A 19402-nucleotide genomic window follows, 5' to 3' on the forward strand; every position below is an offset into this window, starting at 1 on the left:
TTTTATTTTTTGTCATACAGAGAAAATTCTGCAAGATTAGACACCTGGGGAAATAAGAGTGCTGTATTGCTTCTGTTATTCTCCAAATGGTGGCTGGTGTATTCTTTTTACTCAATCATTATGCTCTGAAATGGACAATAAAGATGAAGAATTGCTCTTCCTTGTGCTATATGGTCTCTGAAGTGCAGTTCTATTTATGTTCTCAAAAGGCCAGCTTTAGTTTGTAGTTGTGATAGATAATAGTTTGGTTATATTTATGAAATTAGAAGCTAGGCTTGCTTTGTTTATTGCTGTTGCTAAAGATACAATGTCTTCTGGGAATTTCTATGCAAGGTAATTTATTTTTTTTTTTTTAATCCTTCACGAGTTTCATGCTATAAGCAAAATTCAAATGTGCCCTTCTATAAACTATCAGCTGCAAAGTAAACAGTTATTCTTGTCCTAAGACTATCCATATGTAAGTAGAACTTTATGATAGCTTCAGAATAGATTACGAAGGCCTCAGAAGTGATTTTTCAGAAGATGTGTATGCATTTGCTTTTCTTATTATTCCTTAGGATGTCAGCGTTTTCCTGGTGGAACACATTCTAAAACTGTCATGCAGAATGATGGATCAGACATGTATCTGCATGATGTTGGTAGTCTTACAGACATTTTCTGTAACAGTGTGGTAAAGACTCTCCAACATGATGCCTGAAGGCACCAATGCTTTTTGCAGTACGTTTTTATTTCAGAGAGGTGAGAACTTTAATACGATGGAGCTTTCCTAGTCTGGGCTTCTCTACTGCTTATCTGACTGCAGTGGAACAACATGTATTAAAGTCAAATTTGCTTTGACCTAATAGTTTGACTTTGGATGCACTGTGGGATTGGCACAAATTGGAGGTCAATGGCAGAGTTAGAATGGAGCCCAAATGCTGTAACTGCTCAGTCACAGAGATCTGCAACAAACTGTCCTTTGGACAGAGTTAACATCAAGAACTCTCTCACAGGGGAATCTTGACATTCAAAAGCTGTGAATTTCTTGAGGTCAATTGGAATCAGGAACAGTATAAGAAAGCACAACTGCTTTGTTCATGAAATTATCACCTCAGCTTTAGAATAACTTTTCTAAAAAACCTTATTTTCTAAAAACTTTCTTATTTTTCATGAAACTTTCATACTTGGACAGACTCTTCTGTTCTTTACAACAGTGACATTCTGCAGAATGCATTTTGTTATCTGCAGTAAGAATTAACTGGGAGCAAACATTTTCCCGCTGAATCCAGCCCATGTTCGGGAGGGGTGGGCAGGTATCATCCTGGGGAAGTCTGCGGGGAAGGAACAGGGAAGCGCTGTTCACGGACGGATGACACACGGGCTTTATCAAGTGCCAAAGTTGTTCCATGAGCTGCCCCCCGGGGCCGCCGTCACTCCCCCCGCCCCGCCGGCGTCCCACGGCTCCGGGGGGACATAAATCCCTCCCCGCCGGCCCCGGTTCTCCCGTCCGGAGCGATGGAGGCGTCGGGCGGGCGGTGGATGCGGTGCCTGCTCGCTGCCCTGGGGCTGCTCTGGGCGCTCAGCGCTGCGGGAACGCTCTTCCTGCTGGGGCAGTGGCGGGAGCTCAGCGCGGCTCTCAGGGACCTGGAGGCGGCGCGGCCCGACCCGCCCGAGGGCTCCCGACCGGACCTGAGCGCTCCCGGTCCCGCTCCCGGTCCCGTCCCTGCCGCTCGCAGCAAACGGAGCCGCCGCGGAGAGGGCGCCCGTGGCCACGTGCGGGCCGAGACCGAGGACCTGCTGATGCTGCTGACCTACTCCGTGGTGCCGGTGAGGATCTGCTGATGCTGCTGACCTACTCCGTGGTGCCGGTAGGGCGGGGACGGGGCGGCTCCCGCCTGCGGCCGCCTCCGGGTGCGGGGCTCAGCCGGAGGGATGCGGGGCTGGGGCACAGGGGGGAGGTGGGGACCCGGCGGCGATGCTCCCCGGTACCTACCCCCCCGTACCTGCCCCGGTACCTACCCCCCAGTGCCTACCCCCCGGTACCTACCCCCCGGTACCTGCCCCCCGTACCTACCCCCGGTACCTACCCCCCGTACCTACCCCCGGGCTGGGAGGCCTGGGGACACGCGAGCTGAGGCTTCTCCCAAGCGAGGTCTGACCTCGATGGGACCGTGTAGCTTGCAGGTTGTGATTTAGCTCTTCAGTGATAGTTACACAGACAAATGGAGTGAAGTTTCTTGTTGGATACAGTGACACTTCAACATTTCAGTGGCTTTAAAAAGCCTTCTAGTTCCCCAGGTTTCAGACTTGCAAATCTCTGCACCATACCTGAACCCAACCATGTGCTTTCTGCTGTTCAGCACCTCAGCACCAGGTACTGGATCTCACTTTATCATCACATTTCTTGGAAACTGATCGTGCCCTCTCAGTAAGTCTTAAATTCAAGGTAGAAATTGATGGGTTAGAGGAACAGAACTGTATGTCCTTTCTCTGGCAACACCACCTCATTTTCTGCACCTCAGTGAAAAGATAATTCTTGCTCAGTAGGAACTAGCTCGTGTAGCTGGAAACTGAGGTCACAGAGTTGAAAAATTTTGAATAGATTGAAAAGCTTCGAAGTTCTGAGGCAGAAGACATGCAAGAAAAATACTGCTACTGAGGGAACTGTAGTGGTGATTCTGTTCCAGAAAGTACTGCAGCCCTGGGCTCACAGAAAAGCAGAGCTAGCCCAAGCTTATGCCCAAAGAAGCTCTTAATGAAGTATTGCTGGTTTAAAAACCAACTTACAGCAAATACCTTTCCAGTAATATTCTGCTTGCATTTTTCTTAGTAAGCCATTGTAATGATTATTTTAGTGATGACATCTCCATTAATACTCGAGCTAATGAGATCGTAGAGTGTGTTAGTAGCATGGAATTCTGTTAATTCAGTTGTTTGGGATTTTAGAATAAATGAAGTTGTCTTTTTTAAGGTAAAGACATTTAAGTCTTGTGGTGTGAATTTAGAACCTGCAGTACAAGATTTCTGCAATTCGGAGAACATCTTTTTATTGGGAGATAGAGCTGAAAGATACTGGATGTTTTGTTCTGGTTTCTATTTTCATGTATCAAAGTAGCAATATTTTTCATAAAATGTGCATCTTACTGGAGTATTTAATTTTCTGAAGTCTTAAAATCCCATGATTTGCACTCAAAATAGTCTCAGTTGAATAATACACATTTCAGCTCTTTGGGGATTCTTAAAAAAATTAAACATTATTTTAGGTCAAAGTATAATCACATTAGACTGCTTTTTAAACTGTAATTCTCAAGATACTGCAAGTTTATTTCAAATTTGAAAACTTAAATGACTAGAAGCATATACCAAAAAAAATTTTGAAAACTCCAGTATGTTTTCTTTAGATTTTTGGAGGGTGTTAGATAATATTAAGAAAATTGCTGGCCCAGCAAGATATTTTGGTGTGCTGTATCTAAGGTTTTCATCAAAGCATTTAGTCAAAACTTCTTCCTATTTCTTTTCTGAATTCATAGTTTTGGCAGCTGCTGCTCATTTTGTTCCATCTGATGTGTATCACTTCTTGAGTTTAAGGGATTCACAAATCAAGATATCGGAGAGAAAAATCAGATCTTAATGCCATGGACTGTTTGATTCTCAGACTTAATTTTTGGGGATCAGTTGGGTGTCTGGATAATCTTGACACTGGTAGCAGCTACTCTGCTGTCATTAGGTAGTACATATGTATTAAATTAATCTTATTGCCCTCTCCAAACAGCCCCAGGTGAGACAGTGTATATTAGAACAGCTTGTGACAGTCCCGTTCATCTGTGCAGCCCCTGCATTTAAATCACTGTGACTGCTGCTCTGTGCCACTGTTTCATCTGAATGTGTCCTGCAGGGAGCTGCTTATGTGGGGCTTTGTGCCTTTTTGTTCTTGAAGAATTTTCCTCAGATATTTTTCATCCTGGTAGCTGCTCAGAAGAATATGTAGCTGTGTCCAGATCCACTTGCTCAAGAGGAAAGCAGGTCCTTAGGCAAATTTTCAAGCACTCCCCTCCCACTGCTTCACTTTTGTATTTGCATCTAACTCCCACTAGTGTGATGTGAAGACCTGAACACTTCTGTAGGGTGAGACCAAGTTCCCCACAGCTGGTGAGGAGATGCCCACTACCCTGCTGGGCTGTAGAATGATGTTGCAGCCTCTGTTGACTGTGGGCCCTGAACAGAAGTTTTACCTGAGCAGGATCTCTCTTGTAGCAGAGGCACAGATTTCATAGAATCATAGAATCCTAGAACTGGCTGGGTTGGAAGGGACCTCAGAGCTCATCAAGTCCAACCCTTGATCCACTCCCCCCGTGGTTCCCAGCCCATGGCACTGAGTGCCACATCCAGGCTCTTTTGAAATATCTCCAGGGATGGAGAATCCACCCCTTCCCTGGGCAGCCCATTCCAATGCCTGATCACCCTCTCCAGAAAGAAATTCTTTCTCATGTCCAACCTAAACCTCCCCTGGCACAACTTGAGACCTCTTGTGCCCTCTTGTCTTGCTGAGAGTTGCCTGGGAAAAGAGCCCAACCCCCCCCTGGCTCCAACCTCCTTTCAGGGAGTTGTAGAGAGTGATGAGGTCTCCCCTGAGCCTCCTCTTCTCCAGCCTCAACACCCCCAGCTCCCTCAGCCTCTCCTCATAGGATCTGTGCTCGACAGATTTCTGCACATTGGTACCACAGGTTTCTTTTTACACCCTTTCATCACAAGAAAACTGAGTGTTCAACATTTAAATAGGATAAATTCTATCTCTGGCTTTTCTTCATGGCACAGGTGGTGCTGGCTGGATGACTGCTGTACTCATCTTTCCCAGTTCAGCTGGAGGTTCTGCTGTCACATGTGCTGTGACACACTCACTTCTTGAGGGCTCTGGTACTGAATTGCTGCCTGAGCTGCACTGATGGGTAGAACTGAGGCTGCTGAGGTTATGGAAGGCCCAGTGTGAGCTGTAATCACTTCAGCACTCAACAAAACCACTTAGATTAGAATGCAGCTTGAATTCGAGCCTAGATGGACACCGTGTATTTCACAAATTACAGGGTAGAAGCCAAGTGTTTTTGAGGATGTGAGGAGAAAGAGAACGAGCAAATGATGGTATTCAAAACCAGTTAGCTCTTCTCAGCTAACTTAAATTGTGTCTGAAATTCCAAAATACAAGAGCTCTTCCAGCACAGTCTGATAGGCAGTAAGTTCTGTCGCAGACAGAATTGAAAACCATAGTAAAATACAATTTGATTGTGCAGGAAAAATGTACTTGCCATGAAAAGATTGCCCTGGATTTGAACCTGTTAGATTGGACACTTGGTAATAATCCATTAATCTAAAAGCAGGAGATAACTTTGCTTGGGGTTAAACATCTGTCTGCCCTCCAGAATGACTTGCACTTGGTCTGTCTTTTGGGATTAGTGCACTCCATTATCTGTAAATAGAGTAATTGTACAAAGATGAATAAATATGCAACTCTGGGCAAATATGATGATAAATTATCAAATGTTATGCATCCTTGAAATAATAATTTTTTTTTTCTGACAATAAACATTGGATTTTCCCATGAAGAGTTAAGGCACTTCCAGTGCTCATGTTCATAATACTCTTGGTTCTGCTGGATGTTTTGAAACATTTTAGAGTGTTGACTTTCATCATGCAGGACATGTAATGTGAATATTTGCTCAGCCAAACCCCATATATTTTGTAAAAATTACTTGTATTGATAAATATTGGTCTAGATTTTACTCTAGATGAAAAGGATCTGTATGAATGTCTCCTCTAGCTATAAAATCTGTCATTGCTGAGATGAAATGAATGAGCTGCTTTTATGGCATGATTGTTTTCAGCTTTACTTTCTTTGCAACATTAGGTCCGAGTGATGGTGGATTTATGTAACAGCACAAAAGGGATATGCTTAACAGGTATGTTTATTGCCTTGAGCAATAAAGCACCTATGTTACTGTCAGGAATACAGAATTACAAAATTCTCAAAGAACTTGAGGTCAAGGGCTACTTCAAAGAACAATGCTATGTATCATAATTTACATATCAATTTGGTTATTTATTTTTAAAAAGATAATAGGTGCTACTTTGGGACTTCTACCTACTTATCAAAACCACTGGAATTTAAGGAGCTCACCTGATATTATCTGGAGCTGTTTCTTTCCCATGTGACTTTCACAAGCAAATCTTACAAACTTTGATGTTTCAAATACTAGTTGAGGTTTAGGTTTAGCCTTGGTATTTGATGTATGTCCCCCCCACTTGAAGGCTTACATGGATGAAATTATAGAGTGCAGAAACTTCCTTACAGCTTTGTAACCACTGTGGGGCGTGGGGCTTAGATGAGCAACATTTTTGGCTCCCTTGCTTTGAACCATCATAAGAGGGTGTTGGGTTGGCTTCACGTGCTGTCTGGTTTGTGTTTTCAAATGGCTATAAGGTCTGTTTTGTTTAATAAATGAGCATAAATGAGAATTATTACAGTACAAACAGATTCTAAATCACACTTCTGAAACTGCAGATCAGTTCTGTATGGAGCTGAGGCTGACAGACTGAAAAGGTGGTTTGGATTTTTAGGCTCCAGGCTTCTGAATTCATGTTGCTTGGTGCCTTTGCACTTTACTTACTCTTGACACGATTAACTTTTGTCTCTAATTCTGCCTTGCTCTGCTATGGGCCTCTGCCATATGCTGCTTTTCAAGCACCTTTCTCATCTTGTGCTTATACAAGGACAATCAAGATTCTCAGTGTTTGAGACAAGGAAGTAATCGAACACATGAATAAATGTAACATTGTAGTGTGGAAAAAATGGTCATTTTCTGGAAAGCTGGCACAAAGATGTTAACTGCTGTTACTGCCTGTATTGATTAAAAGGGACAATTGCTGTAGTGGCATTATTAAAAGATTTTCAGTTTACTCATAATGCTTTCTAATTAATGCTGAAAATTGTCATCTTTAGGGAAAACTGGTAATTACTGCTATTTTCTATTGCAGAGAGTTTTGTTGAAACAAAGACAATACTTTGTTGGCCAGATAAAAATGTTCCCAGAACTAACTTGTGACTATCATCTTTCTTGGATTCTCCTAACCCACTTCTAACCCACTTCTTCTGTTTGTTGTTGTAGTTGTTTTTTAATTTTTAAACGTATATTGAGGATCACATCTTTTTACTGAAGCTCGTGCTGTTCTCTTGCCTGCTGTGCTTTTTTTTCACATTAAGACCCTGTACTTGAACTAAGAGAGATTTTATTGCATTGCATGGTGCTGAGTAACTGAAGCAAGTCCAATTCCTAATAGATGAGCCAGGTTCTGTGGAGAGCTTGGTCTAGTCTGGAGAACCATTTCATCACCTGGTGGAAATGCAGATGGAGTTACCAGGAATGACAGGACTTTTTTTTCCTTTTTCTATTTAAATAGTCTGAATCCTGAACTGCAATGAAATATCTGTGAAACACAGGAATCTAGCCCATATATTTAATAATTAGTAATAGTAATTAATTAGTATTTTAATAGTATTAGTGTCATTAATAATAATTCGTGTTTTCAACATGATTTTGAATTCTGACATTCATCAGTATTGTAAAGCTATTATTCTTCTACCATAACAGGATCCTGGAGAACACTTCCATGAAGGAAATGTAATGGTTGTTGGGTGCCTTGCACCCATGGCACTGTAAAGGCACCTAAGGGCCTGACAGTGAGATTACATTGCAGAGGTGGTTGTTTGCCAAACTTTATCAATTGAAATAATTTACAAAAGGCAAAATGTATGTGTATATTTATTTGCTTCTAAGGATGCTCTTCCAGTGAGTCTGACTTTCTGTTAATGCTTAAATGGTTATTTATGATACAAAGCAGTTAAAACCATAGGTGTTCACTTTGCAGTTCGAGGGACTTTCCCTCTCTTTTACTGTTCTGATGTAATTCTTGTCAATTCAGTGTGGAATTGATTTTTGTTTGCCTGAGGTTAAACTCACCATTTTTTCTCTCTTGTGTTCTTGTTCTTGTTTAGGCCCCCCAGGTCCCCCAGGTAAGATACTTTGACAATTGCAGTAGCCTTTTGGGGTAATGGACACAGTTTCTGGTACAAAGTGTTGAAATTTAGAAGTTTATCTTTTGTAGAACAATCTTCCTTAGATAATTTTTGTATTTAGGTCAACTCGTGCCCTTTTTGAGGTTTTAGGCATTATACTTTTCTAGCAGAGGGAATAGAATAGTTTCACATTTGCTAAAACACCTTTAATCAAACCTAGATCTTAATTGAGTGTTTAAATAGCAATTAGCTGAAGAGCTTGTGTGTGTGTGTGTGTGTGTGTGTGTATAAAAGGGCCCAACTAAACTGGTACTATAATTTGAGGCTAAAAATCATCTCTTTAAAAAATGTTGATTATTGTTTTCACCTTCCCACCTCCCCCATAACTTTTCCTCCTTCCTAACTGAATTCCCCCTTTCAGGTCTCTCCCATGTGGTTGCTGGCCTGTGTGGATGGTTGCTTGCTTCATTCCCTGCTTCTTTAGCTGTGGGTCTGCTTAGAATAATTCTATCAGAAAAGTATCCTGCACTTTTTGTATGGGGGGGTTCAAACAGTGACCAACAAGGAGTGAGGTCTTCTGTACCAACCAAGCAGGATCTGGCACTGCAGTATCCTGGCCAAGTAGATAAATGCTTTTCTCAGGTTAGAGAAGTCCAGCTGACCTGATGAGCAACATCAAAGCCTGTGCAGCCTGTGGAAAATGTTCCAGTGGCTGCCAAATTCAGAAACAGGAGGGGTTCCACTCTGTTTGACCTTGAAGCAGAATCCAAAAGGCTGATCTCTGCTGGCATTAATGCAAAATATGCACAGGATTAATTTCAGATTTCTAGTGCTAAGGCCAGGGCAAACAAGCACCTCTGATTTCATAGTTGTTTGTTGTGGGTGGGTGTTTTCTGTCTGTATTGTTGGGTTTGTTTTGGCAGTGGGTGGGTTTTTTCATGGTTTTGTTCTTTTTGGTTTTTGTTCTTTTTCAAGGGAGCATACTCAGTTGGCATGGAGAACATAATGTTCAGATAGAGGGGTTTGTATGTTTAAGGACTACATATACAAACATGCTATGTATAAATATAATAGACTTAAGGATAAATTGCATTTAATAGTGAAAATTAATCTATGCCCCTTGTTCAGGACCTCCTGGACTTGATGGGCTGCCTGGCTACAACGGATCAGATGGAGCCCCAGGTATACCAGGACAAAAAGGAGAACGAGGAGTGAATGGAAAAAGAGGAAAAATAGGTTTGTGGTGGCTGGTTTTTAAATTTTTTTAATTGTTTTTATTTTTGTGGTTGTTTGAAAAAAAAATCCTTTCTTGCTGTTACATTCAGGCCCTACTGTTACACCTAAAGGAACCATGAAAATGCCCTTCTTTTAATACCTTACAAATATGAAAGAAATACATTACTTCACATCTTTCCTTAGAGTTCCTGCTTACCCAGAAATTCTCCAGCCAGCATTAATGAGGCCCAGATATGAATATTTCATGTTCAGATCTCAGAGATCACTACGTAAGGAGTGTGTTATTTGCACTAAATGGAATGCATACCATTTCCTTTCATAATAGGTTACAACACTGTTTTGAAACCAGAACAATTTACAGCTACCCAGTTAAAAAGTGAAAAAAAAAAACAACCCTAAAATAGAGTGAATGCATCTTGCATTAAAAAAGCAAAGTATTGATTGATGCTTAATACTGGACAGTGTTCTTGGTACTGAGGTGCTCTTTATTTCTAGGTTTGCCAGGACCAAAAGGTGATCAAGGACAGAAAGGAGAACCTGGAGAAATGGGTTTACCTGGCAAGGATGGTATGCCAGGGGGAAAAGGTGCAAGAGGAGCAAAGGGTGAAAAAGGGGATGCAAGCAATGATGTGATATTAGAAGGTAGGAAGAAATGCTCTCTTACAACAGTATACTTGACAGAAAAAAATACTCCACTTCTGAAACATGGATGTGATCTACAGGAGATGGGCCAAGCAGCAGAACTGTGAAGTTTTTGAGTATTGCTCTGCCCAGGTTTTGTTCTGGTTTTGATGCAAGTCTTCACTTAAACTTCTCTGCTTGGGCTTTGGGTTGAGGTGTACAGGAGTTCCACCTTTTCCAGTACATTGCCAGACAGTTGGCCTCTTCCTGCCCTTTATTACAAAGCAGTTTGATTTTTCTGTTGGAAAATGAGGAGCAGATTTCCACTCAGGAATACATGGAGCAGCCACAAATATGAGCAGTGTAAAATTATAGCACTGGAGCTTCTGAAGTCGAGTTCTTAGACTGCAGTAAAAGAAAAACTGTAAAAAAAGAGTGAAAGACAACACTGCTATATAACTCTCCAATGTGCCTGTAATCAAGACAAATCAATTGCACTGATGTCCTACAGCTTGTCACATTCTGTATGTTTCACCTCCTAACAAACAGCATCCCAGAGTTTCTTATGCCATATTTGTCTGCACAGAAAGCTCTTAGAAAGAGGGAGGATGTTTTAGAGATCTCTCAAAGTTCATCACATAGACACCTACACCTCCCTGCAGGTTGCCTCTTGCCTACAGGCTCTGTGATGTTGTACTGCATTTTGTACATAGGTGCAAAAGGTGAACCTGGACCACCAGGGCCCCCTGGACCACCTGGACCCCCAGGGCCTCCAGGAAAACGTAAAGCTAAAGCTCAGCTTCAGGACAACATTTACAGCACCAAATGCACAGGTCAGTTCTTCCCAGTGTTGCTTTTGTATTATAAATAAGCTCAAGATGAAAGCCGTGGCTCCAAGTCTCCCAGAAGAATTAACATTATTGTGTAATTTTGCTGGCATCAGTATAACTGCACAAACCCAGACCTGAGCATGCTCTTAAGTGTTTTGCTGAAATATAACCTAGTTAAGGCAGGAAGCCATCTCCAGGAGTATAATATTAGTCTTTTAATTGTGCTATACCTCTGCTCAGGCAAAGCTTTTACACTGTTTTCTGTTAGATGGGGTACATTAGCAAAGTAAAGGAAATGCAGTCGAAATTTTTAGCTTTTAAGTGCTGTATTTTTATTTTATGTGTAAATTCAACACTCACTGACCAGGCTGCATATCATGGTGCTCTACAACGTGAAATTGCCTGGTGAAAACAAGCTTGAACTAGCTAAGACAAAATCTGGAGGAACTCAAAAGGATTCTCTGAGTCCTTGTGCTCACTTGAACACACGAGTTTTGTAGCAAGGGGATCTTAGTTCTTCTCTGTTGTTACTGCTTATCATTCAAACTGCTTTAGAAGGGGGGGGGTTGGACTGGGTGAGCTCCAGAGGTCCCTTCCAGCCCCTACCATCCTATGATTATTGGATCCTGAATGACAAGTGGATCATGACTCCCTTTTAGTTCCTTTTCCTGTAGCTGTGTTAGTGAGATTTATGGCTAATTCTAATATTCTTAAAGGAAAAATTAAAGACAGAGGAGATTCTCTTCATGCTTAGTGCACATATTGAACATCAGATACTGTAGGACCAAAATGTGAGTATCCAGATTAGCAGGTCAGGGACTGTGTGCTCAAGTGTAGCAGCTGCTTGCTATATTTTTTTTTTTTTGTTTTTTTTTTGTTTTTTTTTTTTTTTTACTTTTTTTTACTTTTTTTTTTTTTTTTCCAAGTCACTGATTAGAGTGCTGACATAATTAAGAGCTTGCCATGAGATATCTCTGGTATGATTCTCAGGTGTCCTGCATACCAGTAAATGCTCATGGATTCAACTTGATATTGTGGGGTGTTGAAAAGTCACAACAGTGTTTCATGTCACAACTTCCATTCATGTTTTTGAAGATCTTTTTCTCAAATAGATTAAAACGTGCCTCAGATAAAATCCCCACGTGTGTGTCCACGTGTGGGTGCATATTTTTTAATGAGTTAAGTGTGGATCTCTGCTTTGTGGATCCCATAAAAATATTAAAGAGAAATTTTTATATGATAAATATAAATGTCTGAAGAACACAGTAAGAAATGTGTTTGCTACAGTAGATTTTTAGAATAGTAATATCAGGTTGACACTAACACTTTCTTCTACAAAATATTTAGCTATTATTAATATTTTTTTGAATCCTTATAAAATTCAGGCATGGAAAATTATGCTCAGTATAATACATCTGTCAATATAGTCACAAAATGCAAGACAGCAGAGTTCTTCTGATCAGTAACCTGCAGGAAGAGGCAGATCTCTCAGATCTTTCTGGAAAAGGAGAGTTACCTGTGGCAGTGTTTGGTAAAGTGGGGTTTATTTTGTAATTGGGAATGTAGTTTCCTGATGGATGTACTGAAAGGGACCAGCACAAAACCTTTGTGCAGTTACTAATTGTGAAACAAGCAGAGCAATTTGTGTCTCACTGTTATTAGGTTGATTTTTTTCTTTTTTTTTTTTTTTTTATGTCACCATCATTCTGCAGTTTGCTGAGATGAAACATGCTTTTAAATTATTATAAATGCTATTAACTGGTGAATATGTAATACTGGGTGGAACATATATGAATTATTTCCACCTGTTGCTTTTTGAATATAGCATGTAATTGTAGTAGCTTGCAAGAAACTCAGGAGATTCTCAGTCCTGAAGGAGCAGAAGGGAGCCTGAAGAGCCTCCTTAGAGGGGAAGGTAAATTGCTGGAGCAGAAATCTCATCCTGTTTGAAATTCAGAAATGCATGAACTATTGTACAAGATAGAATTGGACCATTTACCAAGGTAACCTCTTTTCAAGAGGTGAAGCAGACTGGAGACCTTTGGAGGATTAAGCTATCAGGATTTCTGGTGGATTTTAAATCCCCTTGTGCAAATGGGAGTTATTTAAGTATAACTCTGGAAAGAGAAGGTCTTCCTCAGTGAACATTTACATTTTATGGGTCAGTAGGGTGTGAGATCTTATTAAAAATAATAAAGAATAGAACAGATTTTATAATTAAGAATACACATGATGATTTACAACTGTAATTAACGTTACGTAAGAATGCAAAAAAAGTTTATTTAAATTAAATTTTGAATCTGGTGAAACTTTGCTTTGAGAAAAAAAATAATTAGTCAGAAGTTCAGATGTATTTGTTCTCAGTGGTACTGATAGCTAATTCTAAAAGAAACAGAACATCCCTTCTTTGCTCCCTTGTGCCACCCCTCCCATCCTCCCTGCGAGACCAAATTGATAGTTTTAATGTCTTGTAAAGTCCATTAAGTCTAAGCCAGAATATTTTATAACAGGAATCAGCAGGTTAATTATCCCTTTCTGACAGAAAAAAAGCGGTGAAAATGTCACTTGATTGAAAACTCTTTGTCTTCTTGCTTTCTGTTTTCAAGTCCTCAGAGAGCATTGCAAATATTCTCAAATGCAAACAGTGAACTCAGCTTCATTCCCAGATGAGGCAAAATCCCAGTTGTCGTTTCTTTATTTTATTAAATTTACTGATGTGCACATTGCTCACATCAAATACAGCAGAATTACACGTTTTGTCCTTTATCAACCCTAGGTGAGACATGTGCTGTGCCAAATGATGATACCCTGGCTGGGAAAGCTGAGGAGAGAACCTCTGGTCCTTCAAAAAAAGCTGGTAACTTGCTACAGAGTGTGTCTGGTTGTTTCTCACTGCTCTCATGTCACAGACAGTGGACATCTGCTTTTTCTCTACCAGAATGTGTCATAACATCTGTGGGAAGTCCTGTTCCTGTGATCAGTGTCCCACAGACATTTGGAACCTGGATGAGGGAACCTGCAAATATCAGTGATGAGAGGATTTGGCTCACCATGCATTTTTCAGGTACACTATTAGTAGTCACCAGTCAAAACTCAGTTTTCTTCATCCCTTCAACCTGAACTAATACCTCTAATTGAGTGTGGGTTTTTACCCACATCTTCCTCAGAATATTTTTTGTATTATCTGTGTAATACTTGCCTATACACATAGTTACAGACATTTGTAGTATCTGTAGACATTTTCAGAGTCACCTTCAGATTTGAAAAATAGAGGATTTTAGTTTTTTGGGTGTCTGTGTGTTGTTTGGTTTTGTTGTTGTTTGTTTGTTTGCTTTTTTTTGAACTAATCCAAGTATTGTTCACGTCTTTTTATTCTTTCACCACTTTCCTGTGGCTTCATTTCCCTTTAATTGTAGCTGAGAGTTTTCTCTGTGCATTTAGCTGGGAATGAAAAGGAATCAGGTGCTGCATGAACTACATTTAGTGCAGGAAAACTGCCAGGACTTAAGTGGAAAAAGGAAATATCTTCTGTATATTGATTAACTGTGTTCAGAATTAGAGCCCATCAGGTCAGTGGGAAGCAGACCCTTGGGCACCTCTATAGATAGTTTTTGGGGCTTTTTTACTGTTTGTTTTAGGATTATGTTATCATTTCCAGTGAGCTGAGTCACTATTGAAAACACAAATACTGTTGTTGTCAGTTGGATATTTGATTGACTTTTAATAGAGGTTGGATTTTAGGATAAAGATTTCAGAACTTGATCAACCAAATAATGACTTTTTTTTTTTTTTTTCCTCACTTGGTTTAGGAAACTCTGTAAAAGAATATGAGAATTCCAATGCCTTGCTGAGTGACAGCTACAGGACCATTAACATCACAGGCTTCTTTTATGGATGTGGTCATGCAGTACAAAACAACCATCTGTACTATCAGAAGGGAGGAACCAATGTCATTCTGAGGTAAGACCCAGAGCTGGCTGATGGAAAGTGACATTGTGGAAGCAGGAGAATGCAGTCAGGTGACAGGGGTGAGCCTCAGAGAAGACAACAGCTTTCTCTGTATTTTTTATTTCTTTTTGGCCCTATTTAGAATAGGAAGAATGATTCAGAATCCTTTTGAGAGCTGAACAACTAATTCTTTTCCATCTAACTAGAATGTGTGAAGATGCTGTGCAGAGGAGAGGAACTGGGAGGCTAAACCAGATCCATTACTCTGCTGTGACAGTCAGGTCTTTAAGCATTGCTCAGCTCTTTGTCTAAGTGGTTCACCTGAGCAGTTTCTACATGGCAGGGACAACCAGGCATCCAGATTAACTCAATACTGTGTACAGAGCTCTCAGATTTTCCTTTTGGCTGTCCTGGGGCCCAGTGGGTTTCTATATCTAATACACACCACGTTGCTGTGGGTGTTCTTACCACGGGATTATTTGCTGTGTTCATAATTGTGAGAAAGACATGGGAACTGACTAAAGAAATGTGGGGCACAGAAAATAGTATTTTATTTAGAAAAATAAGCTGCATCTACCTGCATCACAGTAAGAATCAGTTCAGCTGCAGTTTGGGGGACAGGGATGAGTGGCCATATGATTGCAGTCCACTTGTGGCACTTGGCTGTCCAGAGCTTCTCAGTGGGTGGATGCAGATGCTTTGCTCTCAGCCAGCAGAGGTTAATGCTGCTGTGCAGAGGAATGCACTAAGGCACCAGCAGAGAACATGGTGACCTGGTGGATTGCACATTCCACCGTGGAGGAGTGGCTCCACTGTCTGGCTGCCTCCTCGTTCTTAAGAAGTTCCTACAAGTCTCCCAATGTATCTCCCTGAATTGGAACTGGGAATACATCTCTCTCTTCATTTTCTGCTGAGGACAGAGACAGGCAGTACAAACAAAACCCAAATCTCATCTCGTGGGAACAGCCAAAGCAACAGTCCAAGGGCAAAGGAAAGATTGCATCTGCTTTCAAGTTCTCCTATGTGGCTCTGAAGTTTGAGCCAAGAACATTACTATACTTTGATGTCTATTCCCAAGCAGGTGTGAGTGCTGCCTTCCTATATTCATCTGGATGCCAAGGAATGTGAGCAAGCTGCTTGGATTCTGTAATATTTGTTCTGCCAAAGACAGACGTGCTTGTTGGCAGCCTCCTTAAATATCTTAACAGCTTCTTGTTTATACATCTGTAAAAGACCATCTCTGTCTAAGCAATACACAGGGGTAGGACAGAGATTCCTCACCTTTGGGTACCATTAGTTGGGAAATGGTACATATGGATGAACACAAGCTCTCTGTGGAATCTTCAGCACCTCTAAGGAGTTGCTGAGATGTTCACTCTAAGATTATTTTTTGTTGACTTGGTTCATTTTATCCATCAGAGAAGGGCTTATAGCTTCAGTTCCTTGTGGTTGATGAATGGATTACACTGTATCTTGTAATTCACCCCAAGGTGTCAGAAGACACAGGAATTTCTGAACCTTTTGGAGTTGACTAGGCTGTCCTCAGCTGGGGAAATTTAAGAGAACCTCAGGAATTAAACCTCGCCTTTCTGCTCCCTTCAGGACTGTCACATAAAAGAATAAAAGACAGGATCTTCTGTGTTGCAGATCTTGTACATTTCTAATGAATCTTGAGATGCTTTTTATCTTACTGGCTCTTTACAGGAAAAAATATCCTGAAGCAAATCTATGTGACTCTTCCTAAGGGCTGATTTTCTAGGCCTTGGCCTTGAGTTGAGGTTATTTACAAATGTGAAGCAGCCAATCCCATTAACTGGGCTGACACATTAGTCAGGAATCTTCTCCAGCCTTGAAGCTTTATTTTTTGAAGAGCAAGTGCCTGCTGCTGCAATGCAGTTACTGCAGATACGAGTTTTACAAAAGCTGAGAAGAATCATCTAGTGAACCATTCTCAACTTTCCCTAGTATGATTTTTTACTCCCTCTAGTACGATTTTTTCCTGTGCAATGCCTCTTGCACTGGAAAAATACTCTATTTCAAGTTCCTGGATCTGAACTGTTGCAGTCATTAAGCCTGTCTTTTCAGGTATCTTTTGTAACTGTGGCAGATTCCTACACTGAGTAGTGTTTTCCCTCTATTTGAGGGCTGGAGCTATACAGTTAGACAGAAGTCAGACAAGGACATGTGCTTTATTAAAGGAGGCATTACTCAAAAGGCTACAGCATGCTGGCTGCCTTTGCTGAAGGGCTGCATTATGCAGTGATTAAATGCTAACTGCAAATGTATCTTGATAGCAGCCCATTACCCCATTACCCTCCTACACTTGTAGAGGAACACAATTGAGATGCTCGGTGCTGCTGGCCTCAGATTATCATCCCATTAAAGAATTTCAAGGAATAGAAACAATTTTATTCATCAGAGATGAGACACTCGGGTTGTCTTGTTGGAGGCCAGCATGAGGTCAGAATTTTGGCTCTGCAAAAGTAGAAATTTTATTCCTTTGATGATTACTTGAGTAAATCACTGCATTATCTGAATTGTTTTCAAAAGAGCAACTCTGAGACTAGGTGAACCTGCCCAGAATTCATGCAGGTTTGGTCAACCACATTTTCTCCCTTAAGTTCCTGCCTAGTAGAAAAAAAACTTCTGTAAGGATTTTGTTTCACTAGTTTTGGGCCTTCACTTGGTATCTAACTCTTTTTCATTGCCATTCTTTTTGGCTGCTTCTTTCATCCTAGTGATAATAAAGCTCGTAGACTAAATACAGTGAAACATTCCAAAGTGAGTTCATGCTCTTGTGCACATTATAGATTGGTTATTACTTTGGAATTTTCCCCCAGTGTTTTGGAAGTTGCTTTGAGTGGAGTTCTTTATCTCAGAAGACATCAGAATGGTCCTTGAGCTCAAGTATTTTCAGTCCTGCACTCCGAAGGGATTCACCCAGTCAGTCTGTATAAAAATGGATTTTTAACACAACTCACCAAATACTTACTTTATCTCATTTCAGATTTGGACTTGATAAAGCATCACTGGGCACACTGCTAATTGAAAATGCCTTATATCATGGTCGTAACTACCTGTTTTCTAACTCAAAGACTTATTTCAACGTAGCAGTGGATGAGAAGGGTCTTTGGATTATATACGCCTCGAGCACTGATGAAAACATAATAGTAGCACAGGTTGATGAAGAAACCTTCTCAGTCATTCGGCACATCAATACCACATATCCCAAGTCCAAGGCTGGTAATGCATTCATAGCATGTGGCATTATGTATGTGACTGACACTAAGGATGTAACAGTAAGTTTTGCTTTTGATTTATTGAAAGAAAAGCAGATTAATGCCAGGTTTGAGTTACGGTCTTCACAGTCTGTTCTTGCTATGCTTTCATACAGCCTAAGAGATAAGAATTTGTATACGTGGGAGAATGGGAGTTTAATGGTATACCCTGTACATTTTGGCAGATGAATATATTTTAAAATGTTACGTATGGGAGCCATGTTTAACTGAACAGATAATTTAAAACTGTATCATACAATCCTGGGAGTCTCTATGCTTGGTATCATTTTCTGCTCACTGGCTGTGGTTTGTGAGTGAGCATGAGAGAGATGAGGTGCCTCTGTGTAACCACATTCCAATTCCATGCACCAGTCCCATCTTTTTAAAGAATTAGCTGTTCAGTATTGCAGCTGGCACACAGTGCAGACTTGCTTTTGTTTTTCCCCTATTGTTCAGCTGATCATTATATCTGATGTACATTGATTATTCCATGGTCATGTGTTCAGAGCCTATTTGGAACTTTCAGTTGCAATTATCTTTTCTAAAATAATTTTCTAGTCAGTGACTATGGTCTAACATAAATGTCTAAATAATGAATTTTTTTGTACAAATACACTTTCTGCTGATTCTGTGAACGTCTCTTCTGACAAAGATATACAGCTGTTAGAAAAAAAATGGGGACAGAAACAGCTATTTAAATAGAAAAAAAAGCAGCTTCAAATTTGACAATTCCATCAAACCGTTACATATCTAAAGTAAGAATTCAGCCTAAGAAAGAGGAGAATAATGGCATTATTGGACTTGATGATCTCTGAGGTCCCTTCCAACCCAGCCAATTCTATGATTCTATGATTAAATACTGTATCTAGAAAATAGGGAATTGGAAGTAATGAGGTATAAAGCTGAAAAAAGGTGTAAAAATTATGATTAAAATTCCCTTTTTAACAGTGTTTGAAGTGTTGTGTTGCTACTGGATCTTCCTTGTGCCCCTCACTGCCATGTAAACTATATCACTATAACTTGCTTATAACTAGACTTAATTAAAGCAGGGTGTATTTCTGGAAAAAAAAATGCCCCTATTCATCCATGAAAATGAAATCATAAAACAAAGAGTATATTTCTTTGTTACTGTTCTTAGAAAAATATAATATCTGGAGCAGGAATTCCTCTATTTATACATACTAAGCATGTATTCCTCATAGTGCTTAGTGACTTGATTTAATGCTGACCTTAATTCAGGAATTGCCCACTCGCAGTCATTATTTTGAGAGCTAGAGGTGAGAAACAGTAAGAACTTTGAGATTTTAATTTTGTTCTGGTATTTCAGATTTATAAACTTAGCATAAATCCCCGTGGTTGCTCTGTGTACCTATATTCCAAATTATGCTCTTAGAAAACCCCTACCTGAATTTCTAAGCTTCCTGTGGTGTGAAGCTGACAAAGTT

The 19402-nt window shown here is 40.4% G+C and overlaps 1 protein-coding gene across 2 annotated transcripts; it reads left to right on the plus strand.

The window, feature by feature from the left end:
- Window positions 1–1462: 1462 nt before the first annotated feature.
- Window positions 1463–19028, plus strand: GLDN (gliomedin). 2 transcript variants are annotated; one of them, XM_071755204.1, is made up of 10 exons: window positions 1463–1806; window positions 5879–5930; window positions 8024–8041; window positions 9173–9280; window positions 9776–9922; window positions 10615–10734; window positions 13508–13588; window positions 13670–13795; window positions 14541–14691; window positions 17687–19028. In XM_071755204.1, exons 1-10 carry the CDS (start codon window positions 1495–1497, stop codon window positions 18144–18146), a joined length of 1575 nt encoding a protein of 524 aa, XP_071611305.1. In that variant the 5' UTR covers window positions 1463–1494; the 3' UTR covers window positions 18147–19028. The 2 variants fall into 2 exon arrangements, with proteins under 2 accessions (XP_071611305.1, XP_071611304.1); XM_071755203.1 differs by lacking the exon at window positions 1463–1806 and adding an exon at window positions 1815–1847.
- The last annotated feature ends 374 nt before the right edge of the window (window positions 19029–19402 follow it).

Source organism: Heliangelus exortis, chromosome 11, assembly GCF_036169615.1.
Source record: "Heliangelus exortis chromosome 11, bHelExo1.hap1, whole genome shotgun sequence".
Classification (NCBI taxonomy): Eukaryota; Metazoa; Chordata; class Aves; order Apodiformes; family Trochilidae; genus Heliangelus; species Heliangelus exortis.